The 23,105-nt window shown below is 39.9% G+C and overlaps 1 protein-coding gene and 1 long non-coding RNA gene across 2 annotated transcripts in view; both read right to left on the bottom strand.

Annotated features, from left to right (window-relative positions):
* The window catches only part of LOC118430936 (inositol 1,4,5-trisphosphate receptor type 3-like), a 58,720-nt gene extending 38,247 nt beyond the window's left edge, over positions 1–20,473 (bottom strand). The window contains exons 1-28 of the mRNA XM_035841963.1: positions 20,331–20,473; positions 19,802–19,906; positions 18,623–18,693; positions 18,154–18,229; positions 11,744–11,792; positions 11,004–11,090; positions 10,606–10,683; positions 10,272–10,352; positions 9,719–9,822; positions 9,107–9,194; positions 8,698–8,785; positions 8,168–8,275; positions 7,634–7,725; positions 6,901–6,963; positions 6,500–6,578; positions 6,001–6,131; positions 5,425–5,499; positions 4,564–4,614; positions 4,030–4,110; positions 3,785–3,843; positions 3,280–3,406; positions 2,870–2,992; positions 2,205–2,274; positions 1,794–1,834; positions 1,479–1,589; positions 1,060–1,119; positions 908–943; positions 434–530 (exon numbers count right to left, since the gene is read on the bottom strand). Of these exons, the coding sequence (XP_035697856.1) occupies positions 434–530; positions 908–943; positions 1,060–1,119; positions 1,479–1,589; positions 1,794–1,834; positions 2,205–2,274; positions 2,870–2,992; positions 3,280–3,406; positions 3,785–3,843; positions 4,030–4,110; positions 4,564–4,614; positions 5,425–5,499; positions 6,001–6,131; positions 6,500–6,578; positions 6,901–6,963; positions 7,634–7,725; positions 8,168–8,275; positions 8,698–8,785; positions 9,107–9,194; positions 9,719–9,822; positions 10,272–10,352; positions 10,606–10,683; positions 11,004–11,090; positions 11,744–11,792; positions 18,154–18,229; positions 18,623–18,693; positions 19,802–19,906; positions 20,331–20,431 (2,332 nt within the window). The 5' untranslated portion in view covers positions 20,432–20,473. The remainder of the gene's footprint in view (positions 1–433; positions 531–907; positions 944–1,059; positions 1,120–1,478; positions 1,590–1,793; positions 1,835–2,204; positions 2,275–2,869; positions 2,993–3,279; positions 3,407–3,784; positions 3,844–4,029; positions 4,111–4,563; positions 4,615–5,424; positions 5,500–6,000; positions 6,132–6,499; positions 6,579–6,900; positions 6,964–7,633; positions 7,726–8,167; positions 8,276–8,697; positions 8,786–9,106; positions 9,195–9,718; positions 9,823–10,271; positions 10,353–10,605; positions 10,684–11,003; positions 11,091–11,743; positions 11,793–18,153; positions 18,230–18,622; positions 18,694–19,801; positions 19,907–20,330) is intronic.
* Positions 12,638–16,421, bottom strand: LOC118429919. The gene is made up of 4 exons (XR_004832812.1): positions 16,170–16,421; positions 15,768–15,889; positions 15,445–15,586; positions 12,638–15,182 (listed from the first exon to the last, which is right to left on the bottom strand). It is a non-coding gene; the product is annotated as an uncharacterized LOC118429919 (long non-coding RNA).
* Positions 20,474–23,105: the final 2,632 nt, after the last annotated feature.

The following is a 23,105-nucleotide window of genomic DNA, read 5'->3' as shown; positions in this document are numbered from 1 at the left end:
GAGTCAAGGTTCAGAAAGAGGTCATGGAAGCAACAGAAGGCTGTGGAAAAAACTTGGTAATGCATCTGACTCACCGGCTAAAACTATAGGCTGCCTCTAAGAGTGAGACTATGTTTTATGTTAAGGGAACACTAGATAAATTTAATTTGCTGGTTAATAGAAAGGTTATATAAAATCGAGCTTGCCAAAAGGATATTATTAAAACAGAAGGCTGGAAAAAAAGCTTACATCATTTTCTGTTCACCCCCTGAAACTTTGTGCACCATTAGGTAAAGACCCTGTTCTAATCTTCATACCACAAAAAGGCACAAGTTAATTTGGTGAGGTTAGTTATGGCAAGGAGGTTATATAAGATATAACCTCCTTGGTTATGGTAAATTGGATATTAAACAGCAACAACTTGACAACACAACACAAATAAACAGAATAGTACCATTTATAAGACGACAGTACACAGCCCTGAGCTGGTCAGGTAGCCGGTCGTCAGACAGACACAGGAATGCCTCCTCCCATGTTAGATACTTCAGTTCCTGTCAGATACAAAACATGGGATAGATTAGTATAACAACTTACATTAAGATACAATAGCCTTATATTGGTATAGCATAAACCCCAAGATACAATCCAAACCAATTTAGTAAAAATGTTCACTAAGCAGACTATTCTAACTATTGTAATTATGTACTACGTAAGAGTAATCTATGTGCATGAAAAACTATTATCAGTAATAAACAATACCATTTCTCATAGCCATACATTCCTATCATTAGGGTTTGGAAAACAGTTGGATGGAAAAACAATGTCATGATACCTAACCTACAATGGAATCCCAAGATATTCTTCAAAAAAGCAGTTAGTATTGAAGGAAAACAAGACAGTAACAACGATGTATATATATATAGCTAACCTTTGTTATGACTGATATGGCAAACTCATTCCCTCCCTGCCATGGAAAAATAAAGCAAACAACAATTAGTTGAAAACTGATTTATAATTGAAATATAACAGAATCATCTTATCAAATCAACAATTTTTAATTTGAAATATTACTCACAAAGCACAGCTTTTCAACAGGTCCAGTTGATAGTTGAGGAAGAGTATACTCTGTTCATCTGCAGTCTGAAACAAAGTTAAACAATCATTAGTGCATACTCTGGATCTGAATTGGTCATCCAGAATAACTGCCTTTTGGCATTACCAGCTTTGCTTGCAGTGGCAGCTAAACATATATCACACCAAACAACTTGCCACACTTTACAATTCGTACCAAACCCTACTCAGATCAGAGAAGCTAGATCAGAGAGGCCCCTACCTTGAAGCTCAATCTACCATGCTACGCAATCATGTTCATCACATCCCTGAATACATTTTGCAGATTCTGAAAGTTTGTCTCTACAGACATACCTGTATCACTTCTCATATGCACCTTCTGCAACATACTACATCAGGTAAATGTTCACGTACACAAAAAGTATCACCTTGACAAACTCATGGAGAGGTGTCCACCTTCGACGGTTGGTTGTGGACACGTACACCAGATCTGCTTCCTTCCCAATACCTGGCCCAAGCTCTGTATGATATACACAGGCCTGTAGAAAGATATATTAAGTAATCAGAATGAAATCTGTAAGTTCCCATAACTTAGAGATATGCAGTGAGTCTTCTACCAACTGGTTTGATACTTGAAGAGAGAAATTCAATTTTGACAGGTAATATCAAAGGATGCAACACAAAGTTGATTTTTAAGATCTTTAAGGTCTTTTCTATGAGATACTGGTAAGAGAAATACTTACCTTAGCATCTTGGTCACAAAGCCATACTTTTGTGACGTACTCTGGAAAATGATATTTGCATTTTGTGAGATCATCTTTGAATACATAAATTTCACCAGTATAAAAACTAACTAAAAGTTGATGAAAAATACCTTTTCTATAAAATCAAGCCTCTTGTTATTCTGAAGATAGACTTCCTTGCTTCTAAGAGAGGACAAATAATCTACTTGAACAAGATAAACATGCACTGCAGTCATACCTCAGTAATGCAGCCATTTCAGATTTTTATTCATCTTATCACAAATTGTTTTGCCAACAAGACAACTTTTAAATAAGTGCTTCATCAGACTCAAAATAATACAATCCTTCAGGCAGGGATTTGTAAAGAGAAGACTTGTTATTTACACAATATCTTATGTTTATTTTGAATACCTTGGTTCTCAGGGATTGCAATACCATCACAAACACACAGGACTGCCAACATCTCCAGGTACCGATAGTCCTGACATGGAACCAACAAAGAAGAAACAGGGATTAGGCTGCATCAACACATTGTTTGTGACACTTAAAAGAGGTACATGTAGTGGTATAAACCTGTCTTGCATCTATCATACCATAGAAGCATGTTTCAATAGTGCAATAAGGATTAGATCTTGAAAAGTTTTTCTTTTATGGACTTATTAAAAAGAAACCATCAAGTGCATGGTGCCACTAAAACTTGTCTGATGCAGTTAATTCTGAATGTTACCTGCACTTTGCAGATGTGCGAGGGAAAGTTGTTAGGTAGCTAAGAGCTTTTCTTGTTTTTCCTTTCAGAAGGAGGATACAGCCTGGGGACATGGCATCTAAAAAAAGGCCATAATATATTGCAAAAGTCTAACATTTTCAAAGAACCTCTGCCCTCTATACAAGGACTACACAGCCAATGTGGCTTGGTCACATGTACAGGTCTCTTTGGCAAACCTACTGAACCCACTAAGGAATTGAGTCATCCTGTCTATAGTGACTGTCTATATTCGAGATAGACAGGTTTGACTAAATTGTATGGTGGCCGACTGGTCACTACATGTTTGTGTTTGCCATCATCCGTTTCTCACCTTGTTCCTCATGAGCAGGCTGATGAAGGTGTCGATCTGGGCCTTGTTGATCCTGTCCACGATCTTCCTGTTGTCATGGACCAGCTCCATCAGCATCTTGGTAGCTGCCAGACCAACTTCGCCCTGAAAAATGGTGGAACAGCATCATAAACTGTAGTATGATGCTTTTCAAAGCAGCTAGAAAAACTGGTGCAATGGCCAAATAGATTGTTTGCCTTACTCTCTAGTAGAGGTTAGGCTCTGGCTGTTTTTTGTACGATGCAGGATCTTGTGACCTAATGATTCACATAAAGAAAACGGTACAAAATAGAAAGCCTGATAACACCTAAAAATTGTCAAAAAACAGCCAAAGCCTAATCTCTGCTTGAAGAGTACATGTAAAGAGACATTAAAAGCATCTGACTGATTACCTCATCCTTGATCTGGCTGTGTATGAAGCTGGTGTGCCTGGCCATGTACAGCTCATTCTTCCTACTGTCTCCTATCAGGTAGGTGAACAGGACAGTGTAGGCCTCCACAAATATGCTGATCAGGTGCCTGAAAAAAGAAATAACAAAGGGGTGAACAGGACTCAGTGTAGGCCTCCACAAATATGCTGATCAGGTGCCTGAAAAAAAAGGGTACTAAGTGAACAGGACAGTGTAGGCTTCCACAAGTATGCTGTTCAGGTGCCTGCAAGAAGAAAATGGAGTGCCAAAGAACTAGGAGCATTAGCTGAATTGTACCAAACATTTGATAGGTGAACAGGCTTGTGTATGCTTTCACATCAATGTGCTGATCACTGGTGCCTGTAAAAATTATAATGAATAGGTGAAAAAATCAACTACATGTACCAAATACAACACACCAATGTCGGGTATCATTAAGTCTATGTTTATCTTTATAGACTATATTCAAAAGCAAATAAAAACCTACCTTTTGTCATCCGATCCTCGGTATGGTGTTCCCAGCAGCTTGATCAGCAACTCAATAACCTGAAGAAAAGACATCAAGAAAATATCAATTTGAATCACTGTGCACAAGTGATTGCCAAATATCAATAAACATGAATTTCAAAAAGCAGCAAAATATCAGGATGTACTTACTAATAGTTAGACAGAAGCAACAAATCATACATGTATTAATAATATTATATTAAATAAAGTGCTAAAGAAGTGTACCCTGAGATTCCTTAGCAGCTTCTGCCGATCCTTGATGGGTTCTCCTCTCACAATCTGCCACTTGGAGAGCTCCTTCAGTGTCTGGATGGGAGCAACATCATCATTATAAATATAATCCCGCCGTGTAAACATGTGCGAACATGTCTCAGGGCTCCCTTGGAAATCAGTCATCTAGACTGAAGGGACTACCCTATAAGATCAATCAATCAATCAATAGAAGCCTTTCAGTTGTCTAATCAATGCTTAATCATTCTTTACTTTTATTGGTTGTTTATCTATTGTCATCACATTTCACTTTAATCCTTGCCTTAATGCCTGAAATTGTTTGATAAAATTTCTATATGGTTTCAGATAAAACCATTCATTCAAATAAATCACTTATTCATTCGTTTGTCGTTCATTCTGTCATTTATTCATTCATTCATTCATCCATCTTTCCATCCATCCAACCATCTTAAGTACATCCTAGCATCACTGCAATTGTATCCATCTTTTCTGAGGTTTATGTTTGTCTGTATAACACAATCTCCCCACCTCAACACAGTCAGCAGCCTGCCTCTCAGTAATGGGGTTTCCATCCTTCCTCTGCAGGGGATTCAAATTTCACAAAGGTAGTAACAAAATCAACAAGACTCGTGTCATTGACTGTCCAAAATCTGTGCATTTTACATGTAAAGTTGTTCAGATTGTTGCCTGCTCAAAAATGTGCCTCTACTGCTACCAAAAGGCTTGCATGACAGCTTACCGCTATATCCTTGAACATAGTGAACAGGCCAGAGAGAAAGGGAGAGGGAGGGAGAGAGAGAGAAGGCAGTTCAATTTATCCAAGAACAAGGATTCAAACAATAACCTGAGGATCAAAACCACAAAATCCAAACAGATGCGCTAAATAAATGTAAAGCTACATACATGTAAATCCTTAAGACCACAGACTCATATACATAACAAGGAATTGTTTGACATGAGAATGAAATGCACAATGTACATCCTCTGTCAGTTTTTTATCAAAATTGTATCTTGTGTTACTATAAGTTATATCATTAAGTTACACTAGAGTAGTGGCTTACTATACTTTTAGTGTTGATCATTATTTGTCTTTTTTTGGGCACGAATTTGCAATAAACTTATTAACTATGGAAAGATAACTGAAAATAAGGTCATATCGTTGGCCAATTTATTTACAACTCATTGCAAAAACAAGATAATGCTTTATGATACTCACTAGATTGTTTATACTGTTATATTATATTACATTAGTTGTTAGTTATTTGTATTAGTATATAGTTGTTCACATTGCCATACATTGTAACTGTTACAATTGTTGCGCAATAAAGTTATTCTTATTCTTATTCTTATCTTAGCTGAATTTAATGACGTCTATAACTAACTACTTACGTATTGTATAATGTGTTTGATGACAGGGAGGATTCCAGCAGCATAGTTCAGTATACCCTCATGTTCAGCATTCACCTGGATCATAGATAGATAAATATAACATTAACTCTCATAATTCCACACTGACAGAGTGCCATAATACGGCCACAAATTGTAAAATACATGAATTTACAGTGATTTGAAGAGATGCAACAATGCAGCATCAGTAATTCTGATGTATAATTATATTACTTCAAATTTTAGGTGTTCATCAGACAATCGTAAGACCATATATCTATAACAATGTTTTTTGAAGGGTGGTATTGTTGCACCCAGTGGAATTATGAGAGTTGATGTTTCAACAGAATTTGTATTGCATGGATATCAAACTTGTTTTATTGTGTCTCCTTTTTGGATGATACTTAGTTTAAGTATTAAAAATGCTTTTTACAGTCTTTTTTCAACAGAAACTCTCTTAAGCTTGCTTCATATAATCATTTGGGCAAGTCCAACTTTTTTGATGACTGGCATATTCAGACTACTACATTTATTACCAAGATTACTTAAAGCTGAGACTTAAATAACATGTTTCCGTACCTGTTGGATGGTGAAGGCATCGTCGTACATGCACCTGTCCACCATGCTGATGGTCTGCAGCTGAGCGCCGTCCCACGCCATCCCCTCGTCTGACGCTCCGATGGCCCCGTGCCAGGTCGGAACATAGGTTTCTACATCCAACAAAACATAATCTTGCAGTATCGGCATTAGTTTTCTTGAGTTTAAACCCAAGCTGGCCTCAATTCCCAGCTAATGGGATTATGTTTTTTTCTCACTTGGCTCAGGAAAAATGAGTAACTGTTGCTATTTAAGCTGTGCTTGGGACATGCTCTCAGGATGAGAAAGGCTGTAAAGCTGGACAGTCCCATATTTTGAGGAGAGCCACACCTAAAGCATGTTTAAGATTTAAGCCATCACACTTATCAATACAAGTAGGGGTTCAATCTACAGCTGGTGTGAGCACATTAAAACATATATTGCAGTAAAAAACTGGTAATACATTATGCCTATGATGCAATTAGAAAACAGACAGATTTACCTTGTACAGCATGTACCCATGTCCCAGTGACCACATGTTCGATCCGACAGTAACTGTCATACGGGATCTCTTCAGATTCCTGCAACAGAAAAAAAAAAGCCTTCTGAATATAAAGCCCTTGACCATCCCTGAAGAGACAGAAATTCAATGATGTAACCATTCACATACAGGTACGACAAGCACAATTAAGAGTGAACTTGGCTTGACGTTTTAAGAGATTGCAACCGTCCATGCGTGGGATGAGTGAAGCAGCTGGGATTCAAATTCTTGAAGTTGCTCTCTAGACAGGTTTACAGTCACTGTGGCTTTATATCATAAGAGGTCATTAATTCAAGACATTCATTAATTCCTACTTAGATGAGCAAATCTAACAATTTTGATAGGATCCATATTGAACTTACTTGGATGACTGGGTGAAGACGGAATATCGTGTTTGCATCATTTGGATCATCACTTAAGTCAAGCTGAAGGGAAAAACATGAGATACTAAGAAAAGTGCAGCTATAAAAATTGTGTTTTTGTTATCAAATAGCTAATTGTTCAAGTTATAGAATTACTCAGGGCAATGAAATTCTAATGTTAACCTTTCACAAATAATGTCAACAGTTCTGCTGGCAAACTTAGCAATGGCATCAGTTCCTTTACACACACGCATACACATACATAGTCACACACACACACACACACACACACACACACACACACACACACACACACACACACACACACACACACACACACACACACACACACACACACACACACACACACACACACACACACACACACACACACACACACGTATATGAACACACAGGCACACATTGACAAACACACAATCATTGAATGTATACACAGTGACAGAAAATTAACACTTAACACATGCACACACACACACATACATTATACAGATAAACACATACAACTTGAAAAGAAAAAGGTTCAACCAACTTCGTGGCGTGGCCCAACACCATTGCCCCTGATCACCTTTGACCCCCGTGATGACGTCACACTTCCGCCCATGTCACGTGACATCGGCTTCCGGTCATTTCAACTTGAAAAGGATCGGAGGCTTGTTGGTAACCCTTAATTCTTATTTTTCACGAAAAATCTTCTTGATATGTCAAAAAGTACCTTGAACTTTTCCCCGTCTCTGGAGACGCTGAGGTACTTCCTTGTTGTGATGTGACGTAACAGACATCGCTGTTCCCAACAAAGCGTGTTTCCTGTCCAGGAAAAACATAGATGGGATCAATTGTATTGAACAATTTATTCAAAAAGGAAAGCCAGGGCCTTTAATATAGGACGTCATGCAAATTAGACACTTTGGTGAGAGTGTTTTGTCGCGCGCGCCCACTTGCTAAGTTTCCGGTTTGTCACTACGGTGGCCGGCAAGTGCAATTTGCTCCGATCCCGTTTTCGCAACGCGATACCCCCGCGATATTAAACCCTCACGCGGCCACCATGTTAAAAAGCTTTTCTTGTTTTCTCCTTCACCAGCTAAAATGTTTGCCACAAAAGTCTTAAATGACATTTTTTTCCGAGTGACCAACCTTAAAAAAGTTTGTACTTTCTAAAACAATACGGTGCTGTGTGTTACCCCTTGATGCAGTTAATCTGCAATACAGAATAAAATAAACAAAACGACAATATTAAGATGACGTATACCATTCATAATGTCATCCCCGTGTTCCACCTGCCAGTAGGTGATCGCAGAGGATGACGGGAACATGGACCTGGGCTTGTTGCTGTCCTGAGGTCGGACCCTCAGATGAACTGGAAATTATTCACAAAGCTACCATCATTGATTGTCTTTCCGAAAAGAAATATGTTGCCTTTGACCAAGTTAAGTTAGGTTCTTTTTTTTTTTCTTTTTAACGTTCGGTACACAACCGAGAGGACGACCTAAAGTCACTATACCATCCAACGAATCATCCAAACGATACTAAAAGACTAGAATTAAGCACACAGTGGAGGACGCGGCCGCAACCCTTTGAAGAAAACCGTCCAACATGTTGAATCATGCAACAAAGTTTTAAGGTGAAATAAGTTGGTTTCCACTTAAACGGTGCCGTTGACAGCCCACGCATCTTGCGATAAGTACACATTGAATTCTGACTATATAATTATCTATAATGCTACAGAAGGAACATGTTTTGTAAGGCCTGTCTTGAGCTTCAAAGATAAAAATGTCATACCATCTTCGAAACTCTCGTCTCCGAATGACCCGCTCGCCACCATGTAGGCTTCGTGTTCTTTGTGGTACATTCGAATCAAACAGCCGCCCTAAAATCAACAACAACAAACAAAAATTCAAAACAAATAAAAAAATTGACCATAACGTTATAAGCAACAGAATGAATTGAGAGAATGATACAATTTGCAGTTCAAGACGTTGAACATAGAGAGTGTACCAATGTACAGTCTTTCTTTAACTGGCATTGCAGCTTCCTGTGTGTGTTGTCATTGTAATTGATAACACTGGTAACATGCACAGAAAGTTGTAATGGCCAACAGTTAAAGAAATACTGTACATTTTCTATGTTCAACGATATACAATCAAAGACCCAAACGATGACGTTTTCTGATGGACCCCTGATGACGTACCGTGAGGTATTTCTCCTGCTGATCCTTGGCGCTGATGTTCCGGTAGACCGTGAAGGCGCTGTGTCTGACGGACAGGTTCAACTCACGACTGGTCAGATAAAAAAATCAAATACATCGATTGCGAACATAAGATAAAAGTACATCGAGACCATTGATGGACCGCTGAACGTCCGAAAATTTGAAAAACCGTTTAATACGGTCTTCCACTGAGTGTGCATTGATTTCTAGATCTTTCGTAATCTTCCATCGATCTTTCAATAACCCACAAGGACTTTCAATGACCTTTGAATGATTGTGAAAGTCACAAGATTATTTTGTCTTTCAGTGACCTTAAATGTTTGCAGATCTTCTTTCAATGTTCTCACAAAGGTTTTCATATGTATGTGGAAATGATGAATAAGGCCCAATTCTTAAAATAATATATGTATGCATGAACTGAGTCTTCTCAAGCTACCTTTTGCCTTGTAAAACCTAGTTAAAGTGCTAAGCAAAATATTACTCTCGAGGTCCTCTAAAAGAACATGTTGCAGTTAAGCATGTACGGACCTTCAGTGTTTGTCAGGAAGTGTATTATTGCGCGATGTTAAAAAAACATAACCTCGAACAGTTTACCTCGTGCCCTCCACGAATTTCGGCCCGTAGGCAGGTTTGCTGGTGTGCAGGTAGTTCCCTGGTGTCTTTATACTCTCCAACACGATCTGGTCCCCCAAGCGGACCTGAGAGTAAGTGAAGACTTCTTTGTCAGTGTCATAATCTAATTACATCACAGGTAAATGTTTATGTACAGTGTATCCTGTACTTGCGACCACCTCTGTATATAGAAACTACCAGGCCAGTGATATAACGTTAGTTCACCTTTATCCGCGGGGTAACCTATATTCGTTTTTTTTTAAACAGGGTATTTGGGAACATCAAGCCGACGGGTAGTCTAAAACTGCAATATTCTGAAAATATTGCAATCTGAAACCAACGTCCGTCGACGTGATATCCCCTAATACCCTGTATTGAAACCAACTGATAAAGGTGAACTAGCGTTACATTTCGTTACGCCATTTTAGCATTGACAATGACCGAAACATTAAAAATCCTGTCTAAATCGCCAGCTGTTTACTATGGCTGTTATCCCCAAGTGCCCTGAGTGCCCAACATGTTCGAGTCCACTTACGGTGTCCAGTTCCGCCTTGACCTTGAACCTGGGCATGATTTTGTACTGAGCGTGTTTCGAGTTGAACGGGAGGAGCTCCACCTAAAATTAGCGAAAATACAGACTTTATAAATGTAACGTTAACATAAAACACAATGTAAACATTTAGATTGCATGACACATGTTAGAACATTTTCCCATCAACCACAGCATCAAATAGAAGAATCACGACCTTCATGATATGACGGCTATAGCGGTTATAGATCTTGTTTTATATTATAAATCTTAACTTGTTTTATTTATATTTTATCTATGTTTTACAAGCTTGGGTATGGAGTTCGGAAGCTAAACTGACCCGCATGTTGTTAATCTCCGTATGTGACGTCTGCGTGGTGCTGACGTGGAGAAACTTCTTGGTAAACACGTGTTGGAGCTGGAAAAAAAACATCAACAACAACAATTTGCCACGAATTGCTGTGGACTCTTTTCTGTTATATATGCAAGAATGTACAACAAATATATTGAAAAAACGGCTACTGTTGTCGCATAATGCCAAAGTCAAAGAAGAAGACGTGAAAGAACGAAAATAAAGAATTTGTTGTTCGGTAACCATATTCAAACATTTATTCAACCTTTAAAAATGACTACTTAAATTTACCAACGTTTTTATTCGCACGCCCGCACTAGTTTCTAGTTTTCCAGGACTGTCATCCATATAATTAAATCCAACATGGCCTAACTATAACGCCATACCTGAATGACCTGCCCGTAGTGAAGCCGCTTTCCCTCCTGACGTTTCTGCTCCATCTCGTTATCTGCACTCTCTGCGTTTGCAGCAGCCTGGAAGAGACGAGTTAGTATTGTCTTTTATCATAGTCAGTATTTCGTTAAAGCTAAAATGTGTTTAAGTCCTTCCCATACCGTGAGGTACATGGATCGATGCTTATCTCCTATTCCTTGTCCCAAAAGTTATATATGCATATGCCTTTCCTGATTTTATATTGATCACGGTAAAATGTTGATTCACATCAGCCCTACTGCATTGGCTTTGGCTTAACAATCCTACACGAAACTGTGGAAACCTATACGACAGAAACCATTAGTAGCGCAGGGGGCTAGTCCATTGGTAGCAATGTGTGTTCAACTTCTATGCTTAATGTTCAAATTTTTAAGGCGTTACGTTTGATATGACTCAGTCCGGCAATCGAAGCGACTAATTGCGGCCTGGAAAGTGGATACGACAAGACGATGGAAAATGTGGTGCATCTGTCCTTGGTGCTGATATTTCGGTGTAGGCAGCATCGAGCATTGGTGGACCACATTTCATTATTTAGACACTGATTTATATAAGTTACCATCCCATAGACACGTAATACGTATATAGTAGCAACATCGATAGCGCTAGATATTTTCAAAGGGCTTTAAAGCGTTCTTAACGTTAAGTCTAAGAAAGGCGAATATATGGCAATACAATAACCATTGAAAGAACTGACCAGGGCGCGATACATATCCGATTTCTTCGTCAGATCAGTCGGATCCTTCCTGTATAAGATACAATGGTGCTGTTAGTGAATTTCGATGTTTTCAGCACCATTTCAGCATAAAGTCTTTACTGTTAGTGCTAAAAGTCAAACCCAATAAGTTACATCTCTAAGTAGTACTAGAGTAGTCCCTTAATGTACTGTTTACCATTATTTGTTTGTCATTTTTTGTCACTTGCAATTAGCCCTCGGGCAAGAATTGGCAATAAACTAAACTTTAAAACATTAACGTTGACCTGTATCTCTTTGTGCATCTCTAGGCACAGCAAGTTATATAAAACTAGAAAGGCCGGTATTTGCTTAGGAGCAAATTCAGCTATTTGCACTCCGCTCTCCCCCTTTATGCAAACATGGACTGTTCCAAAATTGAATTTGAAAAAAAAAATAAATCCCATGTGAGAATGACTGGAACTACGTTGCTACTATAACGTGTTACTATTTTTATTATGTATACGGTAATCAAACTTTTATTTCTTGATAACAACACGCACACAACATGCTAGTGTTTCACACATTAACAAAGAAGGCGCCGTTTTACTGCTTTCACCACTTAAAAAAGGTTTTATTTCACAAACGGAAATTGTGTTGTATTTTTTCTACAGATGCGTTAACACGTTATGCGACCCTAAACGTTAGTATTACGTACCCACGGCATTTTGAGTCTTGTCTGTCATTTACACTATTGGATCTAAAAGTTAGGGGGTGGTTCATTTCATTCAGAGAATGGGATTGAAGATTCGGACAATAAATTCATAGTACCACCCATTTCACGAAAAAGTCTTTAGGGTGGGTGATACCATACATTTCAGGTTGGGGGTGTTAAAAAGGGATAAATAAAATCACACCTGGCTTAAAACGTTTATTGCATAGCACATGTTCGATCATGCCAAATACATACTGACCAAGATCGTTATTGTACACTTTGTATTGCTTTGTGCCAACAACACTCTTTTGATTGACTAAAATTGAGTAAAACTACCAGAGGAAAAAAGTCCTTTGATCTCAAAGCTCATTAAATTTGTTAACAAAGTAGCTTTCTAGAACAAGGTGGCCAGTCTTGTACTAGAAAAGCTAAAAAAGCAACAAAATGCATGAAATATGAAAACTAATTGAGAGCAAAAGACCTTTTTTATGAAATGAATACAGCTAATTAAACTACGAAATCATATCTATAGGATGCATTGCTAGTAGCGTAATACATATCTATACCATGCATTGCTAGTAGCGTAATACATGTGCAAACCTCAGAAAAGGCTACTGACTACATCAAATCTGGACACCATGCATATGCAGAACACAGTACGTCAGCATTGACTCTACGGCAACAGTACCGAAATAAAAATCAATGGAACTTGCTCAGCGGCTAACGGCGCTTACTGTACGCCATAAAGATGCACGAGGACCTTGTTAACTTCTTAATATAACTAGTTTTAAACATTCGTAAGTTTGAAAGTGGCTAGTGACTAAACATGCCTACTAAACTAAAAAAAAATTAAGAATATTACTAACTAAAGCTAAAACGCTAAAAATGATGCTATCTAAGCAAAAAATGCTTATCTAATCTAACTAGTGATATGTATAGAACTTAACTAGAGGCAAATTGAAGCCGTTTATACTTTAAGTCTCATAAAAGTTTTTCCTTCAAGTTACAGCGTAAGGCTAGGGCATCTTGTGTTGTTATTAGTGTTCTATAAATATGTGTGGGCTGTGTGTGTGTTTGGGTTAGTCGGTTAGTATGCGTGAATTCGTGTAGTGTAGGCCTGAACGCCAGCCGAAGCCTTAAGCAGTGGAATTAAAAAAAAGGCAAATTTAAAAGGCTCCAAGTAACCTCTAACATTTACAATATCGGCATCTAACGTTACTACATTGTAAGCCACTTGTACACACTTGCGTCTTTTATGGAATTACGAAGCCAAATACAAAAACAAATCAAAGGCGATAACAAAGAGACATTTAGTCACTTAGCAATCAGCTATAAGAACAAAAAAACAAGGAAAATCAATTCAGTGCCAGCCATTCCTATACTGGAATGGCATGATAGCAATACATTTTATTGAAACAAATGGACAGAGCTGCTGTGAGTACATACATGTAAACTGAATGTATCTAATATAGCAATATACATGGCGACGGAAATTGTACACTTGACATTCTGTAAAAGGTCTTTAACAAGAACATCTATATCTATACACTGCTGGGGGCATGCCAGGAAGTACACTTGCTCTGTGATGATGATTTCAGTTCTAGGTTCAACCTAGAAATATTTCAGTCCAACTGTCTACCTGAAGCATTATCAGCGGACAGAATCATGACCACATGATGGGCGGCAAGGTGCTGAGTACGTTTCGATGACATCCCAAGTCATGTTGTTGGTAGGGGTTAGGACATTCTGAGAGCAGTGACTACTTCTACACACAGCGCTTCAGCCTGTTCCTGCGGTATTCAGGCCCGATGTATGGCTAATTCGGTTACTGTGACCATGTCAACGGCCGGAATTGCATCCGAAGTTACTGCAAAGTCCAGTCCTTCAGAGAACAAGAAATTCCCTGGAACTATGAGCTCATAACAACCCAAGCTCTTCAACCACCTGCCTTCCTTTCCGGCCCCGTGTCATTGTCTTGGTTCTGGACCCAAGATAACGACACAAGGCAGATTATGTAATGGTCCAGGCTCCCGACGACCACCGACCACGACATAAAACAGAAAGGACAACAGATGGTAGAAAAACCCAGGCCGTCATAAGCTCACAGAACCAGAAAAGTCCCTGTTCCCTAAAGGATTGAACTTCACAACAACTCCGAATACGACCCCAGCCCTCGACAGAGTCACGGAAACCAAACCAGTCACACATCGGGCCTATACACCACAGAAACGGACTAAAGCCCCGTGTGCAAAAGTAGCCCCCACTCACAAAACATCCTAGCCAACTAACAGCAACATTCCTCGAGATGTCAACAAAACACACTCAAACACCTTTACCACCAACCAAGAGATTGTGATCAGCCCTGCTAACAATGCCACAGGTAGACAGAATGAAACGGCAAGATCAGTTAAAGCTATATATAATAAGTATAAACGCAACATCACAAATTATTTACTTCCTATCATGCCGATAAATCCCAGGCCATGCCTACAAGATGTTCCCGTTTTACACTTTCCATGAGTTTCAACAACATAACTCAACAGTTCAGGTCCTCTGGAAGGGCGTACACACCAGCACCGATCTTTCCGGACGTGTGTAGATGGCGTACTTGGCATCGGACGATATCTTCTCTCAACAGGACCAGTCCCGCCATGAACATTGCTGTACGTCGTTGTCCTGGCCGGGATTGATGACATCAGTAAGGTCCTGAACGCCATTGAGAGATGTCTCCTTCACAGCTTCTTCTGACTGCAAGAAAAATGAAAGTCAATTCATTAGGATGAGACGGGCTAACATTGCTCTGTTGTCTTGCATATGCATATAGAGTATTGGGCATTTGATACGAATTCTAGAAGTTTGCAAGTGCATTTCTATCACCTAAATATCAGGCATTTTACGTTGCTCATTACTCAAAGATAAAACAGACAAACATTACTCAAAGATAAAAAGACAAACGCGATTGAATGTCCTGAATGTATAGCGGACTTCATTCTCTAGCTTGCCATCTCACCTTAGAAACCATAAGGAGTCCGTAGAATCGCTTGACGTCTAGGTCCTTGCTGGACCTTAGCTTGTACTTCGTGATGCACTCAATGTCGCGAAGCACATTCAGTGACTGGCGCGGGGCTTGACACCTCCCTTACCAGACATTTCTGTAAAAAAAGGTAGAAGAACAGACATGCTTCAGCTACTGCACCATTGATACAACTGACAAAACAGTCAACGGCCGTGAAGCCGGTGGCAATGACGGATTATTTTGCATAATGAACACCACCGACAGAGCTAGTGCTATAAACTGCCGAGGGCATACTTTCACAAAGTACAGTACAATACCTTGTCGGATGTCTGGTAGACTGCATGTTCATCAGCTCATTGTCTATGATTAACATAAGGACGGACATCTGATGAATCCAGGGAATGTCTTCTTTTCACGCATCACTTGTAGTTGGGCTAAGCTGAAAGAGAAATGGACAATTGAATCGAAAATCTGGACGTTTTCGAGTGCATGGTTTATTGAAGTGAAACCGTTAGACGCCGCAAGACAAAATCCAAACACTTAAAAGTCCGGAATAACTGGGAGGATAAGACGGTGTAGGTTCTGTTACTAAAATGAAGTATTTCGTAAGTTGTCTCCGTCTTATAGGCTTTACCAGGCCCACATCATGTCGCTAAAAATATTAATGACAAAGAGACAGACAACATGGCCAGCCGGCTAAGAAGTACAGTCCGTCTTACCTTTAGAAGTAAGTCCTTGCATGTCCTCGAGCATTGTCTTGACGTCTTGGTGTAAATCGTAAATGCTCTGAACTCACTGCGAAGCCCCATTCAGTCACTGGTGGTAATACTATGTCTTTTCACGTGGGCCGTCGTGACATAGACATAGTATAGACATTTCGGCTTAAAATTGCTGTCTCAGCAGAAGAGACGGACGGTCCTGGCCCGGCTGATAGAGTGACCGTAAGTGACGCACTATCTTCGCGCCAAGCTACATAAAGGTCTGCACACGACGCGTGGAAAATTACTGTTCCGTCATTGGTCGATCTACTGCCAGATTCCTGGCTTACCATTGGTCACAAAAATGCACTTTACTCCGATTGGCTGGCTTACTTTGGAGTTTTTCCCAATTGGTCATTATTGTTGATGAGATCAATTTCACACCTGAGTCTTTCCCCATTGGTTACCTCTGCTGCCCCATTGGTTACCTCTGCTGATGAGATTAATTGAAGCAACGCGAAAAACAAGAGCACGACCTCTAGCAGTTGAGAACGATATTGCAGCTGACAAGACTGAATGGTCCCAATTCCCAAATAAGACGCAAAGTCTTCGTAATATCCATTTGGTTGCACATGTTTGTCTATCGTCGTTGCTAACGTATGGAGGCTTGGCCTATAAGTGTTGGCCTGCCTGGAAAATTGCAAGTCGCAAACTATAGTCCGCGGCCATGTGACGTTAACTTATCTGGCGTGTTTTCTGTCTTTTCTTGACCAATTTTTTCTATTTTTTTTGACGCGGAGCGGCTTTTAATTGTGGACAGTGTAACAGCGGGGCTCAAGCACCGCCAAATCGACCATGCCAAATAGCTCTGAGCTTTAGGCGTTGTGGTTTTCGCATTGGGATTGCGATATTGTTTCTCTCTGTTGTTGTTGATGACTTGTTCTGTGGTGAATCCTGCACTTGAAATGAATCCTCTGGCCGGCTGACTCTCCTAGCATACTATTGACTCTATTTGTCCACATTCTACAATTAGACCACCGATCCGCGGAGCCTGGTAGAGGCTACACTTGACTGACGGTGGCATCCTGTCTAAAATGTGCCTACGTATCTTGTGCTTGCGTCGAGATTTGTGACAATAAATTTGATTTGAATTGGTGACAATAGCACTGAGAACAATGCCCTTACACCGTGTCATTATTCGTCGTTCATGAATTTGATAACAGCAGATATTCTAACAACACCCGCATTCGCCGAATGACGTTTGCGACGCGTGTTCATGAATTTTAATTAGAGCAAGAAGGGGTGACCACCTGCACGGCCGCCACCTGGTCCTACACACAGGGAATGTGATTACGTCATTTACCATATATGGTGAGACGCTCAGAGGCGGTGAAGACGAAAACGCAGACGAACAACCCCGCCAAATTGGCTTATAAATCATTTTAAGTGATTTTGTACCAAGAAATGATAACAGGGTTCTTTTAGTAAATATCTCATGCACTATCATACCAAATTTCGGGTCCCTTGGGTTTAATACCTGGGCACGGGAGGCAGAATTATACAGTTCGGTCAAAACACCACCTAAAAACATCCATAAAATCATTTTAAAAGTATTTATCAAAAAACAGAAAAAAAAAACATCTGAGGGTATTGACCCAAGGTACACTTGTGCCAAATTTCAGGTCATTCGGTCCAAGAACGACGGAGAGGAAACACTTTAAAGGTCGTGACAGGAGAAAGAAAGAAAGAAAGAAAGAAAGAAAGAAAGAAAGAAAGAAAGAAAGAAAGAAAGAAAGAAAGAAAGAAAGAAAGAAAGAAAGAAAGAAAGAAAGAAAGAAAGAAAGAAAGAAAGAAAGAAAGAAAGAAAGAAAGAAAGAAAGAAAGAAAGAAAGAAAGAAAGAAACAATATGAAAACAATATTTTCACTCGAAGCGTACCTACGGTACGCGGAGTGAAAATAATAAACATCAGAATCAATCCTTATAGTAATTTGTTCACGCCCAACCTGCTCTCCTCTTGTGCCCTCCAATGCTTCTTGCTCGCCTTGTACCGGTACTGTACACAGATTTTGAATGTTGCCACTGCAAAGGGGATAAATATTACCCATATATGCTATGTTACCTGGAAAAATAAAGACTTTCAACCTAAATTCTGATAACAAAAAACGATATGCAAAGTAGAGGCTATAACCGTAACTGTAATGGCATACATATTTTCTGTGCCGTTTGTGTGTGTGTGTGTGTCGGTAGACAGCATAACTCTAAAAGCTGTGAATGAATCCTTATGATAATTGGTAGGTGGGTAGGGGTTTGGAATACAAAGATCAAGTACGATACTAGGGTTCTCCTAGCAGTTTTCTACAGTATTGCAAGCTCCAGTCTTTATATCTTGTAGTGTAGACAAGCAATATGGTCGTGATATGTAAGTGGCAGATAGTAATTGTTGTTGACTGTTACAAGAGCGTCCTGTCCTACCTTGCGCGTTTGGCAGCGGTGGTTTCTTCCGATGTTGCTTGACCCCCACGCTAACCTCGGTATGGCCGGCACTGGAACACAATCATTGATCATTGATTATTAGCCATCGATTTGTGGTCATTGATCATTGGCTATTGCTCGTTGATTGCTGACCTTTGATAATTGATCATTGGTAATTTGACAATTGATTGTATCTCATTGGTCATAGTTAATTGTTAATTGACTACTGTTTAATGATGAATAGTTATTGATTATTACCATTGTGCTTTGCAACCCCAAGCAACTGGCCAAGCACACCGGATCAGCCCTACTCTTAGTGTTTTTGGTTTAGACACTTGATGTGATCGAAGAGTCAACGTCCAATATTTAGGACGATTTGACCCTTGCAAAAACTGAAATATACTTGTCGCAAGTGTCCTATAACCCCTTGTTGGCTTGAGACGTGAACCATGATAAGAAAATATTCATCCATTCATGTAGTTTAATTTTGTTTGCATGCTCCCCTATCATTTAGCCTGCTACCCACTATTGTTGTGATACTTCAAATGGCGTCTTCTGTTAACACCATGTCATTAAATATTGATACATAGATCATTGTATCACTGCTACAGTACAATATCTGACATGTCGGGATGTCAATTGAAATAAAGTCCACGTCTAACTGTCTGTGCATAGAACGCCACATCCCTAACAATGCTACAGTGTCGCCATTCCAATTTGCAAAGCAGTTGCAATCATGGAACATGTTGCTTGTGCATGTGCTGCTTTTGTTAGAAAACTGCTTCGTTTCCCTGTGCTTATCAATAATTTATTGTCATAACATATCAATACATCGCTTATGATTGTGGTCGGGATGAACCACAACAAGCCACCATATCCAGAGAAAGTTACAGACATTTAACAATTTCGCAGCACCAATTTGTTTGTCTATTTGTTCCCCTGACACACATGCACCGGGGAACCTAGTTTGCCCAACAGTTGCCTTTAATAGGCTATCATTGAGGGCTATACAGATATGTACACAATTTGAATTCTAACTCTTAAGTGGGTAAACCGCTAAATTGACTGGTTCCTTCCTTTCTTAGTTATCTAATAAACAAATCTTAAAATATTGCTGACCGCTACGACTTTTATTCATTTTCCATGAAATATAATTCTGATGACAGCTTATCTTCATACCTGGACATCTGTGAGAACATATATCCAGCGCTCTCCTCGGAGTAAAGACAGATGAAGTCACCGATGCACAGCTCGTCATCGCCCTGGCCCACCTGACCGATATCCCTGGGAAAGAGAAATAGAAGAAAAAAAAGAAAACTGTATGAACGTGTGGTATGAACGTCATTGTCCAGGTAACGTCATTGTCGAGGTACAACATGCAGGTGTTCAAACAACGAGACCGAACATCATCAATCCATCCATAGCCTCTTGGGTTTGATGGCATAAGTAGGTCTTGGCCCATTCATACCAAGAAGACTTTAAGAATTGTACATACTACATTCTCTGTTTCACACTTTGGGAAACAGTATCGTAATACTAGCTGAACACACACCACTACCAGTGACTAGTTCTGTGGCCCAAGGGCTATTAAAACGGCGATGGCCGTCACCCTTTGCGCTATGTAACACAGTACAGATACAAAGGCCATCGCTACATCTTGTATTTGGCTGGGAGCACAGAAAAGTAGCTGCGAGTAAAAATACGGTACCTTCCGTACGGAATACCCCATCTCATCGTTAAAAACTGCCAGCCCCCCATGGCCGCGCTCGCCGGTCGTAGATTTGCAAAGACGTCGGCTGCAGCGTCCATCTTATAGGAACAGCGCTTTCCAACTGCCTATACGTTACAACATAGCTGGCTAGGCCTTCGGGGTTTTGGGCGTTCCACATTCTAAAGAAGGGTATTCAAATGGAAAGACCTTGGCGACAGCACTTAGGGCAACGTCGACAGTGCATCATTTCTAATAAAGAGGGGATTAATGCAATTTCAATGGTCGCAGCCATCCGTACCCGACATAATATCTCCTTACTGTGAATAATTGATGAGCCAGTGACAGGCAACAAGTGGGCGATTATACACGTGTTGCAACGTTGGTATTGAGTTATCTCCGAATGGATGTAGGGTAAGGGCGCGGTCACATAGCTCGTGTGATCGTCGTACGATTTTGATGCCATAGCCTAGTATTTTCAAGTAGGCCGTGACAGAACCAACCAGCGACATGGATCCAAAACAGCATTTTGACAGTTGAACTTTGCAGGAGACGTACATTTTTGTCCTACAAAATGCCCGAAGTTAGCGATTGTACGACGATCGCACGACCTATGTGACCGCGCCCTTATACGCAGTGTTGCACGCGTTGCCTAAACGTTTTTTGTGGACATACGTCCATCTAGGGGTTTGGTGTTTTTTTTTTAATTTTTATTATTATTTTGTCTCCGCTTTATTGGAAGGAATTAAAATCCTTCCCCTATGCATTTTGCTGCGTAGGGGCAGAGCCCATCGCCGTTTCAACGGCCATTGTATCCCACAGGGTATACAACTTTAGAAGGGTAGTGGCGTATATTCATCAACCACGCTCTTTCATTAATGTTGTGTGCTATGCAGGAAAAAAAAAAGATGTACTCTCTGTGCTATGTGACGTTTTAACCATCAACCCCTTGAATGCAAAGTGACATCTCTGCTATACTGTAGAGTGTGAACAGGGAGAAACAAACTCCGGTCGCTATCTAGCTGCAGATTCCTTTTATTGGATTACCTAATCGTGGCCATTCGTCACCGGCGCTCTGTTGGACCGGCGAGTTTCTACTGATAGCCTTCCTAATCTTGTCACTTTGAATTTGGCAAGACCTCGTCTTGCAAATACGTCTGATAAACTTTCAAAGAAGTACAGAAAAAAATTTTAATATATCTATAAGATTCATGCCATCGGTGATGATGACGACTCATTTTAAGTGTCCGCACTATGTGTTTATTTTATTTGTTCCACATTTCCAGCAAACATCGACTCACCACACTACTCTTCCCTCGGTGAGGGTAGATTAGCTACTTGAAACACCAAACCTTTAATGTACGGCATTGTACAATACACTAAGTACAAGATTCACAAGATCCGCCTGTAAGGTTTGATCCACTCAGACCGGGATGGACCTATTCTCAAGCATGGAACCTTCGACTTTACGTCCTATCCGAGAGTACGTCCCTAACCGAAGCTATGTACACATTTTCTGCTGCTGCCGCGCCGCGTGCCTGTGAAGTTAGTGTGTTACGCCGAAGTGTAGTTAAACCGGCTACATAGATACAGGTACAGATCGCCAGAGTCAAGTTAGATTTTACGAGTTGTGTATCTTTCCCAAGAGCACAGCATTGGGGCCTCTAAGGATTCGAAACTAAAACCCCTTTTCTGTATTTTCTGCAACCCGAGGTATTCGGTAGAGACTCTATTTTAACGACTGTTCTATTTTACATCGGTTCTATGGCAGGTGACGTACTTTCCCAGTAGAATTGTGCTGCATTCTCGATTATCGGTAATTATGACCATGCTTGATGAAACTAATGTCCCAGAGGTGTATATAATATGGGAGGCTGAAGGCCATCGAGGCTATCAATTCAGATGCCAGGGTTTTTCTCCCAATGGCAGTACATTGCGTGTGTTGAAATTGTTGTAGGCTAGTCTGTTTTCATGTGCACACGGAACATCAAAATCATCAGCATTTCGTTCTGCTGCTGAACTAAACGGATTTCTCACTACGGCCATGTTGCAACGACAAGAGATTTGTTGAATGTACATACAAAACCCGCAAGCAAATCCTCCATAGCAAACTTTGCACAGTAAGCTACTTATTCCTTTATTCGTGAATGACAAAGACGTTTTGTTCACCTACATTTATTCTAATGAGATGGCGTGATAACATATAATAAAACGCACCGTCATCGTTACCATGACTACGGGATGTAAGCAACTGTAAACAACCAACTGTTGATGATGGAAGTCTAGAACATTCCTAGTCTCTAATCACCAAGCAGATGTTGGGTGAACGTATTTTACGTCATAAATAAGCTCAAGTGCCTTAATGATAAAGCAAACGTTTTGTTTTATGCATCCACTGTAGCAGCATTCAAAATATTGGGTCTTTGGACCAAAACATTAGCGATCTAGAGTTTAATCTTGCGTTTGGATCGAAACGGCCGGAGGACAAAAAGAACAAAGTTTAAAGTCTTCAAAATGATGTATATGATGAAAAATATCAATGTTAAATAATGATAAGGTATTTCGGGTACCTTTGTCTGCTAAAAGCCATCTTCCTTCTGGGTACATAAAATGTAATCGAGCAAAAGGCGAAACCGCCCATAATTCATTAATTCTACTGCGGTCGCAACACTTGTCATTGTATACAAAAGCGACTATGAATTTTTATTTCCCGGTTTTCAGTGGATAGAATTTCTGCCATATCTAATCTATTGAAGCGTCATAAAATATCTTTAG

This window comes from Branchiostoma floridae, chromosome 14, assembly GCF_000003815.2.
Source record: "Branchiostoma floridae strain S238N-H82 chromosome 14, Bfl_VNyyK, whole genome shotgun sequence".
In the NCBI taxonomy this organism is placed as follows: Eukaryota; Metazoa; Chordata; class Leptocardii; order Amphioxiformes; family Branchiostomatidae; genus Branchiostoma; species Branchiostoma floridae.
The sequence above is the reverse complement of the archived record's forward strand: the minus strand, read 5'-3'. Positions and strand labels throughout refer to the sequence as shown.